The 14063-nt window shown below is 34.3% G+C and overlaps 1 protein-coding gene across 8 annotated transcripts in view; it reads right to left on the bottom strand.

The window, feature by feature from the left end:
- Positions 1 to 14063, bottom strand: part of LOC121381236 (A-kinase anchor protein 9-like) — a 134965-nt gene that overhangs the window by 41407 nt on the left and 79495 nt on the right. For 7 of the 8 annotated variants that reach the window (XM_041510454.1, XM_041510459.1, XM_041510455.1 and 4 more), the window contains 10 exons: positions 12435 to 12491; positions 9364 to 9596; positions 8128 to 8247; positions 6992 to 7177; positions 6218 to 6406; positions 4987 to 5181; positions 4201 to 4371; positions 3314 to 3481; positions 2477 to 2632; positions 543 to 893 (listed from right to left, as the gene is read on the bottom strand). In XM_041510454.1, coding sequence (XP_041366388.1) covers positions 543 to 893; positions 2477 to 2632; positions 3314 to 3481; positions 4201 to 4371; positions 4987 to 5181; positions 6218 to 6406; positions 6992 to 7177; positions 8128 to 8247; positions 9364 to 9596; positions 12435 to 12491 — 1826 coding nt within the window. The remainder of the gene's footprint in view (positions 1 to 542; positions 894 to 2476; positions 2633 to 3313; positions 3482 to 4200; positions 4372 to 4986; positions 5182 to 6217; positions 6407 to 6991; positions 7178 to 8127; positions 8248 to 9363; positions 9597 to 12434; positions 12492 to 14063) is intronic. The other variant, XM_041510461.1, reaches the window with a different exon arrangement.

Genomic DNA, 14063 nt, shown 5'->3' with positions numbered 1-14063 from the left:
TACACCTGCCAACAGCAGTGAACAGACAAAAAAGAACCCAACAATGACCTGAGAGAGTTGAAAATTTGCAAAAATAAATACAGTTAACCCATTTTCTTTTTGTGTAATTTCAGAGGTCTGTAATAGCGGAGTCATGGAGCACTGGTTGGGATGGAGAAAAACCAATTAGGCTCACTGAAGGGAATCAGTCTTATGACTCACTGCCCCCAAGTTGCATTTCTACCACCGAGACACATCCCACTCCCTTTAGTACATAAATATGAATCATTAGTTAGGTGCAGCATTTATGTTTTGTCTAACCAGTAATATTTTGTCAGACACAATATTATAAAGCAGTTATTTTGTAGGTTTGTCAGCATCAGTGTTTATTGTTCATCTACAAAGTAATATTTTATAAGTTATCTTGAGGCTTTACCAGCATTTACTGTTCATCAGCATTGGACTCTGGCTGATGAAGGTTCACACACACAGATCTAACTTTTAATAAAGCTTGTAAGCATGTTATTAACTGCTCCCTTCACCAACATGGATAACAACCTCACCTGGAAGTTTGTCAGTGATGTTATTTCTTCCTGTAGACTATCAATCTGAACTGTCATTTGCTCGGCGGTGGAATGTTTAGCATCTAGATCTTCCTGCAAGAGAGTTGCTTCTCTTTCCTTCTCTGCCAGCTGAGACTGGATATCATTCCGTTCTTCCTCAGCTGCCTGTAACTTCTGTGTTAGTTCTTCCCTACTGGCCTCCGCCTCAGACAGTGAGGTTCTCAGACCATCTATCTCAGCCTGAAGAGATGTCGACTTTACCGACTTATCTTCCTCTTCAGTTTGTGTGTCTTTGTCTTCCAGCATCTTCAACTGTGCAACGGATTCCTCCAACTCCTGTTGTAATGTTGTCTATTAATAAAAAGAAAAAACTAATTTTCAGAACATTTCCAATGCCCATGTAACAAACTTACTCTCGGGCATTAATGGCCCATTATCAGTTTTGAGTGACATAGTTTGTGGTATTTTCATTTGTGATTAAACAAAATTAACCCCGAATGTTTGCATAATTAACTCCAGAATACTAAAATAGCAATGTGCTGCCACTAACACTGGTTTCCCCCAAAAGTGGACTTAAAATAGACAGAAGGCTAGACAGTTTCCATGTTCCTAAAGATAACTAGACAGCTTCCATGTTCATTAAGAGAACTAGACCATTTCCATGTTCATTAAGAGAACTAGACAATTTCCATGTTCATAAAGATAACTAGAGAGCTTCCATGTTCATTAAGAGAACTAGACCATTTCCATGTTCATTAAGAGAACTAGACAATTTCCATGTTCATAAAGATAACTAGAGAGCTTCCATGTTCATTAAGAGAACTAGACCATTTCCATGTTCACTAAGAGAACTAGACAATTTCCATGTTCCTAAAGATAACTAGACAGCTTCCATGTTCATTAAGAGAACTAGACCATTTCCATGTTCATTAAGAGAACTAGACCATTTCCATGTTCACTAAGAGAACTAGACAGTTTCCATGTTCCTAAAGATAACTAGACAGCTTCCATGTTCATTAAGAGAACTAGACCATTTCCATGTTCATTAAGAGAACTAGACAATTTCCATGTTCATAAAGATAACTAGAGAGCTTCCATGTTCATTAAGAGAACTAGACAGCTTCCATATTCATTAAGAAAACTACACAGTTTCATAAAGAGAACTAGACAGTTTCCATGTTCATAAAGATAACTAGACAGTTTCCATGTTCACTAAGAGAACTAGACAATTTCCATGTTCCTAAAGATAACTAGACAGCTTCCATGTTCATTAAGAGAACTAGACCATTTCCATGTTCATTAAGAGAACTAGACCATTTCCATGTTCACTAAGAGAACTAGACAGTTTCCATGTTCCTAAAGATAACTACACAGCTTCCATGTTCATTAAGAGAACTAGACCATTTCCATGTTCATTAAGAGAACTAGACAATTTCCATGTTCATAAAGATAACTAGAGAGCTTCCATGTTCATTAAGAGAACTAGACAGCTTCCATATTCATTAAGAAAACTACACAGTTTCATAAAGAGAACTAGACAGTTTCCATGTTCATAAAGATAACTAGACAGTTTCCATGTTCATTAAGAGAACTAGACAATTTCCATGTTCATAAAGATAACTAGACAGCTTCCATGTTCATTAAGAGAACTAGACAATTTCCATGTTCATTAAGAGAACTAGACAGTTTCCATGTTCATTAAGAGAACTAGACAGCTTCCATGTTCATAAAGATAACAAGACAATTTCCATGTTCATAAAGATAACTAGACAGATTCCATGTTCATTAAGAGAACTAGACAATTTCCATGTTCATTAAGAGAACTAGACAGTTTCCATGTTCATTAAGAGAACTAGACAGTTTCCATGTTCATAAAGAGAACTAGACAGTTTCCATGTTCATAAAGAGAACTAGACAGTTTTCATGTTCATTACCTTTCCTGTAAGAGAAACACTGAGCAGTTTCCGGTCAATCTCTGTGAGAGACACATCACCGGAAAACTGTTCACTTGTAAGATTCTGAATTGTCGACTGAAGTTCAGCGATCGACTCTTCTTTAGCATGTAACTCTGCCTTAAGATTCTCAATGTCCTGGTTGAAAAAGATAAAAATTAATAATGAAAAGAAACAACAACATAAACCTTAAAATTCTCAGGGTCTTGGTTGAAAAAGTTAAAAATTAATTATGAAAAGAAACAACAACATAAAGGTACAACAAAAACATCACACAAAAAAATATAGTATCCAAGAAAACAAAAATCACTCTCTAGCACCATCCAAATCACTAAACACTGTTCACCAATTTTGTGTTTGGGAAACATCACTTGGTATGACCTCACTAGACCGACAAATATTTCATGTTCATTAACATTTCATGAATTACAGTATTTTCTGTTTGTCAGACTGTAGTTCTAAAATTGCAGTTGTATAAACTTATGCGGCAGAGACAAATAAGAGTCAGGACTAGCCTTGATGGCGTAGTAGTAAAACCATCAGACCTAAAGCTGGTAGGTACTGGGTTTGCATCCCGGTACTGGCTCCCACTCAGTGAGGAAGAGTAAGACCACTACCTTGACGTCTCTCTCCTTAATCATTAACTCCTTGGACAGACAGCTGAACTTTAAATGGATATACAGCATTAAAATCAAATTACAATGGCATGAAATGAACTGAGTGATGATGAATGGAAGATATGCATTTACAACTTGACTAGTTATTCTTAAAGATGAGCTGTTTGTGATATTTTCATTTTCAGTGTTGTTTCAACCATACCTCTGCATCATCGCCAATCGTCTCCTTGGCCTGAAGAGCGACCTGCAACTGATTAATATGTTCATTGAGGTCATCAATTTCACTGTCTTTCTCCTTCAGGAGGCTCTCGGCAAACTCAGACAGGATGATGCTGCCATCGCTGTGGTCATGAAAGCTGTCTAGTTGGTGCTGCAAAGGCCACAGGAGTATAAACATTTATTAATGAGAATGTTTTCAGGGATTTTTTTTAATTATAATATGCAACAAAATTTAGAACAGTTCTGTAAATAGCATTGAATTATTAGTTTAACAGTCAAAGATTACTGGTTAATAAAACACAATCCAAATTTAATCCAAATCTCATTATTCAAAAAGACAGAAGTAATCTATGTATTTTAGCATTTATACTTCTTCTTTTAGCAATTTTAACTTTTCAATATTTAATCTATGAAATTAACTTAAGGTAAATAAAAATTTGAATAGAAAATCGTGTTTGTTGCATAAACCCACAAATGAGGAAAATCTATAGTCAATCCCATCCTCCTGCAAAAAGGTATTTTGTAAATAATTTCAGTTTTGTTTGACGTAAGAAGAAAAGTAAAAGTGTTTTGGAAATAACAAAAAAATACTATTTTTTTGCCAAATTTAGAAATAAATAACTTGTAGCAAATTCCATAGCATGAAAAAAGGCATTCCCTGTGAGACGGACTACAGATATGACAGACATTTGCAAAAATAATCTGATTATAAGATCTAGTTCTTAAAGATTATTGTACACTTTAATAACAAAAGACAAAAAACACCAAGAAACACACCAGATAATATAATGCAATAATGCACTAACTTGACAGCAATTTAAATGCACGATCATAATAATGTAGAAATAATATTGTAATATTTGTCAATACCTTGAGTGTTTCATTTTCCTGTTCGAGAGTTCTTAGTTTTTCAATGTCTTCTGTGACAGGCAATGTCGACTGTGCATCGTTTTCCAGCTTGGCTACTAGTTTCTTTATTTCAGTGTCCCTGTCACTGAACTGTTTCTTCCACCGCTCTAACTCCTCTTCCATCACTGAAACCTTAATAATGAGATGATGCTTTGTTAAAATAAGAATTACTCATTCTACATAGAACTTTCTAAATTTTATTCCTTATTTTTGTCAGTGTTCACAACAAAAACATTTAAAAAGGCCACACGAATTCCATATCATAACCAATACAGGATAGTTAATTCTTTAGCTGGCATAAATATAAACAAAGAAACGCAGATAAGAAAAAAATGCTTTTAACTCACTGCTAAGTCTACCTTACCCAACAAGAGTACCAGTGAGGTACATGGCATGCACATCATAAGTAGGTCACAGTGACCTAGTTATAGTACCCAACACATCGCCATCCCAAGTTGTACTTGCATGCAAGATTTGATGATTCTACATGAATTCAATAGAAAGACATGGCCTGGACAGTAGTGCAAAAATAGGTCATGGTGACCTAGTTATAGTATGCTACACACCATCATCCCAAGTTGTACTTGCTTGCAAGGTTTGATGATCCTATTTGAATTGATAAGAAAGATATGGCCCAGGAATCGAAACATTTATGGAAGTACTGACCTAATGGATGGACAAATATTTCAACATTAAATGTTCTGATCAGGGAAAGATCACACGACTATAGGGCAACCCAACACATACCTCTTGTTCCTTCTTCTCCAGGGCATCTCTGGCTGACTGAAGCTGTTCCCGCAGTTCGGCTGCGTGACTGCCGTGAGTGCTGTTGGGATCACTGCCGTAGTGTCGCATGTCATCCAGCTGGTTTCTCAGTGCCGAGATCTGTAGCAGCTGTTCCTGGACAGTCCTCTGTAGCGCTTCCTTCTCAAGCATCAGGTCCTGAACCATACAAGTAGTAATGTAAAAAAATATATAAAAACCTCAAGTCCCACCATCCTTTGTGGGGAAAGCATGTCTCATTCCAGCCAGTACATCACGACTGATATATCAAAGGCTGTGGTATGTGCTATCCTGTCTGTGGGATGGTGCATATAAAAGACTAATGGTACTAATGGAAACATTTAGTGGGTTTCCTCTCTAAGACTATATGTAAAAATTACCAAACATTTGACATCCAATAGCCGATGATTAATAAATCAATGTGCCCTAGTGGTGTTGTTAAACAAAACAAACTTTAACTTTTAACTTGCTAAAGCATCAAGTTTCATGAAACAGATTAGCAAAAGCAGGCTAAACATAAAAAAACGCAAATACATTCTAGATTCAGGATGCGAATCAGTTCTCAATTATGACTTAACTAAAAATAAAAGTAGCACCTAAAGCAGTGAAATAAAAAGGCATAAAAATAAAGACTAGACACGAATGCCATAAAAATTAAATGTTTATGAAACCAGATTCTTTAGCCCGAGTCTCAGCTACAGACTCTAAAGCTTTATTAAGCATGGACTCTGAAACACCAACCTCTGAAATAGGGCTTTCGCTTTTGGGGATCTGTAACATAAGTAAAATCTATCTGTAACAGTATCATAAAAACTAGTAGCATTCTGGGGTTATATATCACAACAAAAGAGCTGAAAATAGAGTGGTATGGTACACTTTCATTTAAATTAAAGACCAACTAATGGTCCGTGTCAAGTGAAAAGAACATAACCTGATGAATGACTATAGCCACAAGAGACAAGCATCTGTTACGGTTGGAGAGACAAGGACTGAGATGTGGGGGTGGACAGCGAAAGAAGTTGAAAGATAGGAGGAGTTGCCAGATTGAGAAGAAATGAGTTGGAATTCAAAGGAGTAAAAGGAAAGGGGCAGTGGGATTTAAAAAAAAATAAAAATAAAAAAAATAAAAAATCTGAGGAATAATGTTTTATCAATATCAGACCACAAGATGAAACATTGCTCAATGTCAGTATACCTCTTCGGTTTTCTTGTATTTTTTCAGTTCATCCTCCAGTGTCATAATCCTCTGTGCCGGCGTTCGTCTCACAGGAGACAGGATGTTAGGACTGCCAAACTGATCAGACTCTGCTGACGGAGACAGAGATCGATAAGAATAGTCAGCCTCCGACTGACTGACAATCTGAGTTTCAAGGCGTTCAATTTTCTGAAATACAAAATATATTTGCATTTCTTTTTACATTTAATATTAACTATGTTCCACACTGCAACTAAGACAAAAAAAAGAAAAAAAGTTAGATCTAAAGTAGTGAAACAAAACTTAGCTCATACTTTCATTTATCTTTCTCATGTGTCAGTCACCCTCTGCCTATCAATCTCAAGTCAATATAAAAAAAAAACTTTCCAATTTCTTCCATGATTTAAATCTGTTTCGATCCTCTCTGTCAGTGTCCCCCGAAAATTCATTATTATAACCACCATTATTTGATATTCCATCAAAATAATTTTCAATTATTTTCTTCTACAAACAAAAACAGTGAAAAAGTTAGTTTGTTTTACTTAATGACCCCACTAGTCTAGAGTACATTGATTAATTAATCATCGGCTATTGGACGTCAAACATTTGGTAATTCTGACTCGTAGTCAACAGAGGAAAGCCAGTACATTTTTTCATTAACAGCAAGGGATCTTTTATATGCACTTTCCCACAGACAGGAAAGCACATGCTACGGCCTTTGACCAGTTGCGTTGTGTACTGGTTGGAATGAGAAAACCAAACCGTCTGTGACACCTGTTTGAGCTGTGTTTCCGTGAGCTCCTTCTCCTCCAGGCTCAGCTCCAGCTGCCCGACCCACTTGTTGAGTTCTGCGGCGGCCTGGTCCTTGTCCTGGAGCTCCTTCTGCAGCTGCTTGGCTCGCTGCAGGATCTCAGTCTGCGTGTCTATACGGTTCTGAAGCTGGTCCGTAAGCTCCTGAACCTGCAAGATGGTGCATACAGTTATCAATGAAAGAAAAGGAAGATAACGTTGGCTTAATGCAGATCTTAGTTTTTGAGGTGTTCAAACATGGTTGTGCTTTTACATGACCTAGACTTAATCCAAGGGGAGCCCCTCATTTGAACAAAGTACATTTTGAAAATAAAAGCTACTTAATGATAACTATTTGGGGTCTTAAAGGGACATTCCTGAGTTTGATGCATTGTAAGATGTTTCCAACTAATAAAATATTTCTACAATTAAACTTACATATTAAATATATTTTCTTGTTTAGAATATCAGTGTCTGTATATTCAATGTGTTTCTGGTCATCTTAATATTAGTAAGAAGCCCAAACTGGATTTTGTCTTCAAATGAAAAAACACATTTTAGGAAATAAAATGAAATTTAACCTAGTACAAATATTAGAATGATCAGAAACATGTTTAATATACAGCCACTAATATTTTATGCAGAAAAATATATTTGACATATAATTACAATCACTAAAAAGTCTCTGTTAGTCGACATCTTAAAAATTGCAGCAAACTCAGGAATGTCCCTTTAACATATGATCATTTCTATACTGTTGAGAATATACACGAGGACACCCACTGCTGCCAAATAAAACTGGGATCTTTTATATTCCCTTTCTGTACATATCCACAACCTTTGTTATATTAGCCATTAAAACACTGACTGGCACAGGAAAAAACCTACTAGATTTACCTGGTGCTCATTTTCACCAGACTAAATCTCGTCCCAGTTACTAATCCATGCCTTACAACCATTCTTGGTTGCAGTTACGATCTACCTTCACTTAGAAAAAGTCTGAAATAACTTCAGAATATTATTTCCTTTAGCAAACTAAATACTACAGCAACCCCTAGAATTTTGTATGTTTTTTGTTTCCTTTGCATGTAAGATCTCTGGCTATAACAATAAGTCATTACCTCCATCTGGAGCCTGTCCTCGGTGTTGAATTGTTTCGTCTTGTCACGTAACTGCTGCTGCAGTTTGTCAATGTCTCTCTGAAAGTCTTCACGCTCTTGTTCTCGCTCAGCCGACTGTTCCTGTTGGGGTCAATCAATGCTCACGTTTTAAGTCACTTGTGACATGCTTTCTCAATAATTTAGTATACTACATATCAAGAGGTTCAGCATGTTAGATGGTTAACATTATTATATGGTATATATACACATGTTAATCAGGGGTTCTAGAATTTTTATAAAATCCACTAGCCATGGGATCAGTGATTTAAAAAATTTACTAACCACGATTAAAAATTCACTAGCCCTACTTTAAGTCAATACAATTTTACGAAATAATAGTAATAATCAGATATGTCACCTTCAGGGCGAGATAGAGCTTAAAAACACTAACATTGGGGGGTTGAGGTGGAGGCAGGATATTCATATTTACAAAATCAACTTCACTGCAACATTTGACTTCTTTTTTTTACACTAGCTGTTGGGCATGGCTATATTAGTTATTTACTAGCCCAACACTGAATATCACTAGCCATGGTAGTGGGGCTACCATAATCTAGTAGCCCTGTGTTAATTATTCTATTAGATAATTTAGTTATACATAGTGACATCGTAGCTTATAATGGTTTTACAATTTCGTAGCGCTAAGATAGCTTCGAAAATATGGGCCTTTCACTTACATCGATGAACTGCTTGTTTGCCTTGAGCTGCCTCTCAACCTTGTCCAGCTTCATCTTAAGTCTAGACTCTAAACGTTTAATAAAACACCAGACCTAAGACTTAAGTCTATAAACTGATTGTTAGCCAAGAGTTGCCTCTCAACCTTGCCCAGCTTCATCTTAAGTTTAGACTCTAAAAGTTTTATAAAACACCTGATCTAAGACTTACATCTATGAACTGCTTGTTGGCTTTGAGCTGCCTCTCGACCTTGTCCAGCTTCATCTTGAGTCTAGACTCTAAAAGTTTTATATAACACCAGATCTAAGACTTACATCTATGAACTGCTTGTTGGCTTTGAGCTGCCTCTCGACCTTGTCCAGCTTCATCTTGAGTCTAGACTCTAAAAGTTTTATATAACACCAGATCTAAGACTTACATCTATGAACTGCTTGTTGGCTTTGAGCTGCCTCTCGACCATGTCCAGCTTCATCTTGAGTCTAGACTCTAAAAGTTTTATAAAACACCAGATCTCAGACTTACATCTATGAACTGCTTGTTGGCCTTGAGCTGCCTCTCGACCTTGTCCAGCTTCATCTTGAGGTCCTCCACCTCTTGGTGGTACAGCTCGAGCTGGTCCTCATGGTGCCGCTCCTGCTCCTCGGACACGGACTCCAGGTCCTGGACGCGTGCCTGGTAGCTGTGGAGCTGGTGCTGTGTGTGCTCCTCCAGCTGCCGCTTCTCCGCGGTCAGGCTGTTCACCTCCGTCAGGAGAGCTGTCACAAGGGAGGTAACGCATTACAAGTTAAAAAATAGGAATATTAGATTGCAACTAAAATAAGATGATAACTGAATGTATAAGGTGCATGATGATTTTAAGGATGGCAGATGTTCTGGGTATGAAGTACGAAAAAAAACCCAGGATGCCTGAAAAATGATGATCATACATGAATGAAAATTTTAATTTTAAAAAGAAAATGGAATGATGATGAAAACTTCATAAAAAGTAATGAAGATGATCTATGATCTATGAAATATGATTAATGATTTATTTATTTTTATTTTGAAACAATAAAATCCTCTTAAACTCGAGATAAGCATTTTACTCACTTTGTATTTGTTAAAATAAGGGTATTTTAAAAATTTAATGCATTATTGTTATCAGTTTATTGTTTTAACCCATATAAATATTTATTTCCATAACTGTTGATTTATGTTTGTTTTTTAAATGTTTAAAACATAACATTATGCTATTTTCTGCAAAAAAAATTCTGAAATAAATAAAAACGATGCAAAAGTATTTTATTAGTAAATAAATAAAACAGTTTAAATTTTATTTCAAAACAGTCACTACATTGCAACAACATGCAATAGTTTTAGAAGTTCCACAATTGAAGTAAAAAAACCGACAGTTTGTCGTGTCATGAACTAAATACACTGCATGCAAAAACTGATGTGAATAAAACATTTTCAACAAGAAAGCACTGCAAACAATTAGCATGCAAACACATTGGACACAATTTACACTAACTGCACATATACATGTAATATGACAAATTAATTAGCTCTTGAACAACTCAAAGCATTAGCGGTACTTTGCAGGTCATCATTGTTTTCAGATGAAATCTTCATCAAAATATTACAATATACTGCAATGTATCTCATGCTGATAACTGCATACAATTTTATATTGGAAAATAATACTCATAAAACATCTTGAAGTTGTTATAGGTTGGTGTTTTTTTTTTTTTTTGTGGGGGTTTTTTTTGGGGGGGGGTTGGTTTTTTAATGCAAACTTGCCTTAAAATCTTTTACTTTATTAGAAGTAGAAATATTTATTTCCATATATTGTAAAGTAGAAGTGTTCCTACAAAGGGGTTATTACAGTAACTATTACTAATAGAAATGTTTTGGGTTTTTTAAATCCAACAATACCTTAAAAACATAGATATGTTTCTTTATAGATATGTTTCTTTACTTCATGGCCCGATATAGTTTGTGGTACTTTGTGATAAACTGGTTTTGTTATCCATCATATATGTACATGCATGATGCATTATACCTCCAACAAAAGATACACAAAAGCTTCTAAAAGTAATCTCCCTCTCATACAATATGCACATTATTTCTAATATCCATAGTACTACATGTATAATATTACATTCAAAGCAAAATACAGCAATAACAACCCACAGCTGATTAGGAAAATTATTCAGTTATGTTATCAAGTCTGAACTAATATTAAGCTATTGGAATTGACCCAAAATTAATTATGACTACAGATATTAATTATGACTACAGAATTTTAAAATGGTATAACTTAAAAACTATACTGTAGATAATTTTAAAAACACCTCAAGTGTTCAAGCAAACTATGTGGCTTATTAAGTTGCTAAAAAGGACAAGTCACTATTTTTGAAATTAGAGATCCAGAAATATTATGATTAGATTACCTCACCTAACATAGGAAAGTAATAGATTTATACCTTAAGAAGTGGGTTTATAAACCTTGTTATTAATTTATTATACTAATACTACAGTGTGCACTAAAAAGTCTCACGACTGAATTGTTTTAAGACAGAAATAACGAGGATGCTGATGATGAATGATGAAGTTATGATGATAAAGTAACTTCAGAATGGTTATTATGTGAAATTTGCAAATGCATTAAGCATTGAAATATTAAAGTTCAGAAGAAATGATTAACTATAGCAACTTTTTCAATACTGACTATAAGAACAGAATCAATGCATGTTCTATTGTTAGTGTTAAGTGTTAAGTTGGTTTTTTTAAAATATACATTACTGATTACGAAATGATGTGAATGTAAATAATTTTGTATTTAAGATGACTGAGTGATATTCTGTATAACTAAACTGTATTATTTGACACATGAAAATAAGCAGTGCTCCAGATAGGCTTTTGACTAAACAAAAACGAAACAGGTATTTTACATGTATTTTCCACACTAATTTTGACCTATCTAACTAAAAACTGAAATACATTGATTTTTTTTTTTTTTTAAGTAGAATTCACAAAGCTGACTAAACTTCTATCCTCTCTCTGTCTCTCTGTTTCTGTCTGTCTGTCTCTCTCTCTCTCTCTCTTCCCATCTCTAGTATCTCTTCCCATCACAACCTCTCTTTACCACCTCCCTGTCTCCCCTACTACCCATCTCACAGTTTTCTAGAATCCCTAACTCACTCACTCACTCACTCACTCACTCACTCACTCACTCTCTCTCTCTCTCTCTCACTCTCTCTCTCTCTCTCTCTCTCTCTCTCTCACATTTTTACTAACTATAAAGCAACATGCAACTTTGTGAATAATACATTAAATTATTATACTTTCTTAAAGGATTTTATAAAAATTATTTTGTAATTTTAACACAAAAACAAAGCAGTTAAGTATAAAAATAAGAAACACAACTAACAGAAAACAGAACTGTTTCTTTTTACTTCTAATTTGCCTTTACTGAACTTAATCACCATAAACGGATACTATAATTTGCACTGTTTCATGTCATTGTTAACAATACAAAGACAGTATTAAAGGAAGCTCTATGTATAAGTCAGTTTATCTGGAGTACTGCATTTCATGTTGTTAAGACCAACCTGGGTGACCATCATCATCACCAGGACCCGCCTCGTTTTGTTCACAGCTATCCACTTCTGCATACAGAAAAGCAACTTATCATGCAAACAGTGACAGAAAAATACATATCATGCTATCTGCATTCTACTACATAATTCAAGCTATCACATTAAATATATAATTTTTTTTTAAAATCATCTTTTATTTCTCCATTTTGTTTTGACTCTCCAGTAAAAATAGTTGTGAAAATATGAAGCAAACATATGTGTGTACTATTATATTGTGAACTATATGGCTTCTATATGTAGTAACAGGGTTTAAGCTGCAGTAAGCCAATTGTGAATTAAATGTGATTTTGGAAAAATATATTTAATTACTAATTTGCCAAAATGCTATTATAAAAAATGCCTGCCGTTTGTAGATTTACAGCTATTTTAACTATCTGGCTAATTGGATTTTAAATTTGGCTACAGAGTTTGTGACCAAATTGCTAATAATTTTTCCTTATTAAATCGCCAAAAAAACTAATTAGAAAATCACCTGCCCTTGGTAGATCTACAATTTGGCTATCAAGATTATTGGGAATTAAATTTGGCAACAGAATTTGTAACCAAATTTGCAAAGTTGCTAATAATTTGTTAAGTCCAACTTAAACCCTGTATTTGTGAAATACTAATTACAAAAAGCATACACAAGTAAGCATCATAAACAAAAGAGTACAAGATACATTTCACATTATACAGTAACATGAACTAACAGACAGAGTAGGATGCTTACAAACTCATACTTCACTTATACACAGAGTTAAATGGAACGACCGTTTAAAAAGAATTTGAGTGAATACTGATTAATACACAGTGGACTTGGAAAAGCAAACAGATTTGAAACAAATGTCTATTTACAGAATTCAGAATGAATTTTGTTGCATTAAAAATTTGGGGCTAAGAATTTAATTTAATTTTACATAGAAACCCAGATGACAGAAACTTAAATGCTGTTCTCCAAAAGTCCATTGTACATTATATTTATAGACCAAAGCATGCATTTAAGAATTAAGAGTCAATATCTGTGCAGTGCATATGCAGCAGTGAATGTTAATAAAATAAAATGTTACATTGAAGCAAAGCATGAAATTATCTAAATTAAAAAAAAAAAATAATAATAATAAAAAAAAAATAATAATAGTAATAATAATAATAATAAAATAAATAAATAATATAAAATTCTAACTAGCACAGGGATTTGTGACTTTGTTGCAGAGAAGATTAAAACAATTATATAATGGATACACTTGTGACAACTATACATTAATTAACAAACAAATTAGTAAAATATTCCAGTTGCTGATCAGATCACTATTTTAACAGATCCTTTTTACCTAGTTAAGAGCCATCTTTAACTTTGGTTTGACAAGATGACTAAATATTTTGACAAGTTGAATAAAAAAAATTCATTTCATTACGGATTTGGATCTAAAAGTATTAGATTGTAATATAATGAGAAGAAAATTTTGTTAAAATGTTTTGAAAATGTAGTTTTTACTTTAGAGTTCAAATTTGTTTTTACCTTATTTTGACTTAGAACTTGAAAGTTATATCATACATGTATGTTGCAAAAGATGTCACTATTTAAAACTGGCAGAGTGATAA

Source organism: Gigantopelta aegis, chromosome 9 (assembly GCF_016097555.1).
Source record: "Gigantopelta aegis isolate Gae_Host chromosome 9, Gae_host_genome, whole genome shotgun sequence".
Classification (NCBI taxonomy): Eukaryota; Metazoa; Mollusca; class Gastropoda; order Neomphalida; family Peltospiridae; genus Gigantopelta; species Gigantopelta aegis.
Note: the sequence above shows the minus strand (reverse complement) of the source record. Positions and strands in the feature narration are given on the sequence as shown.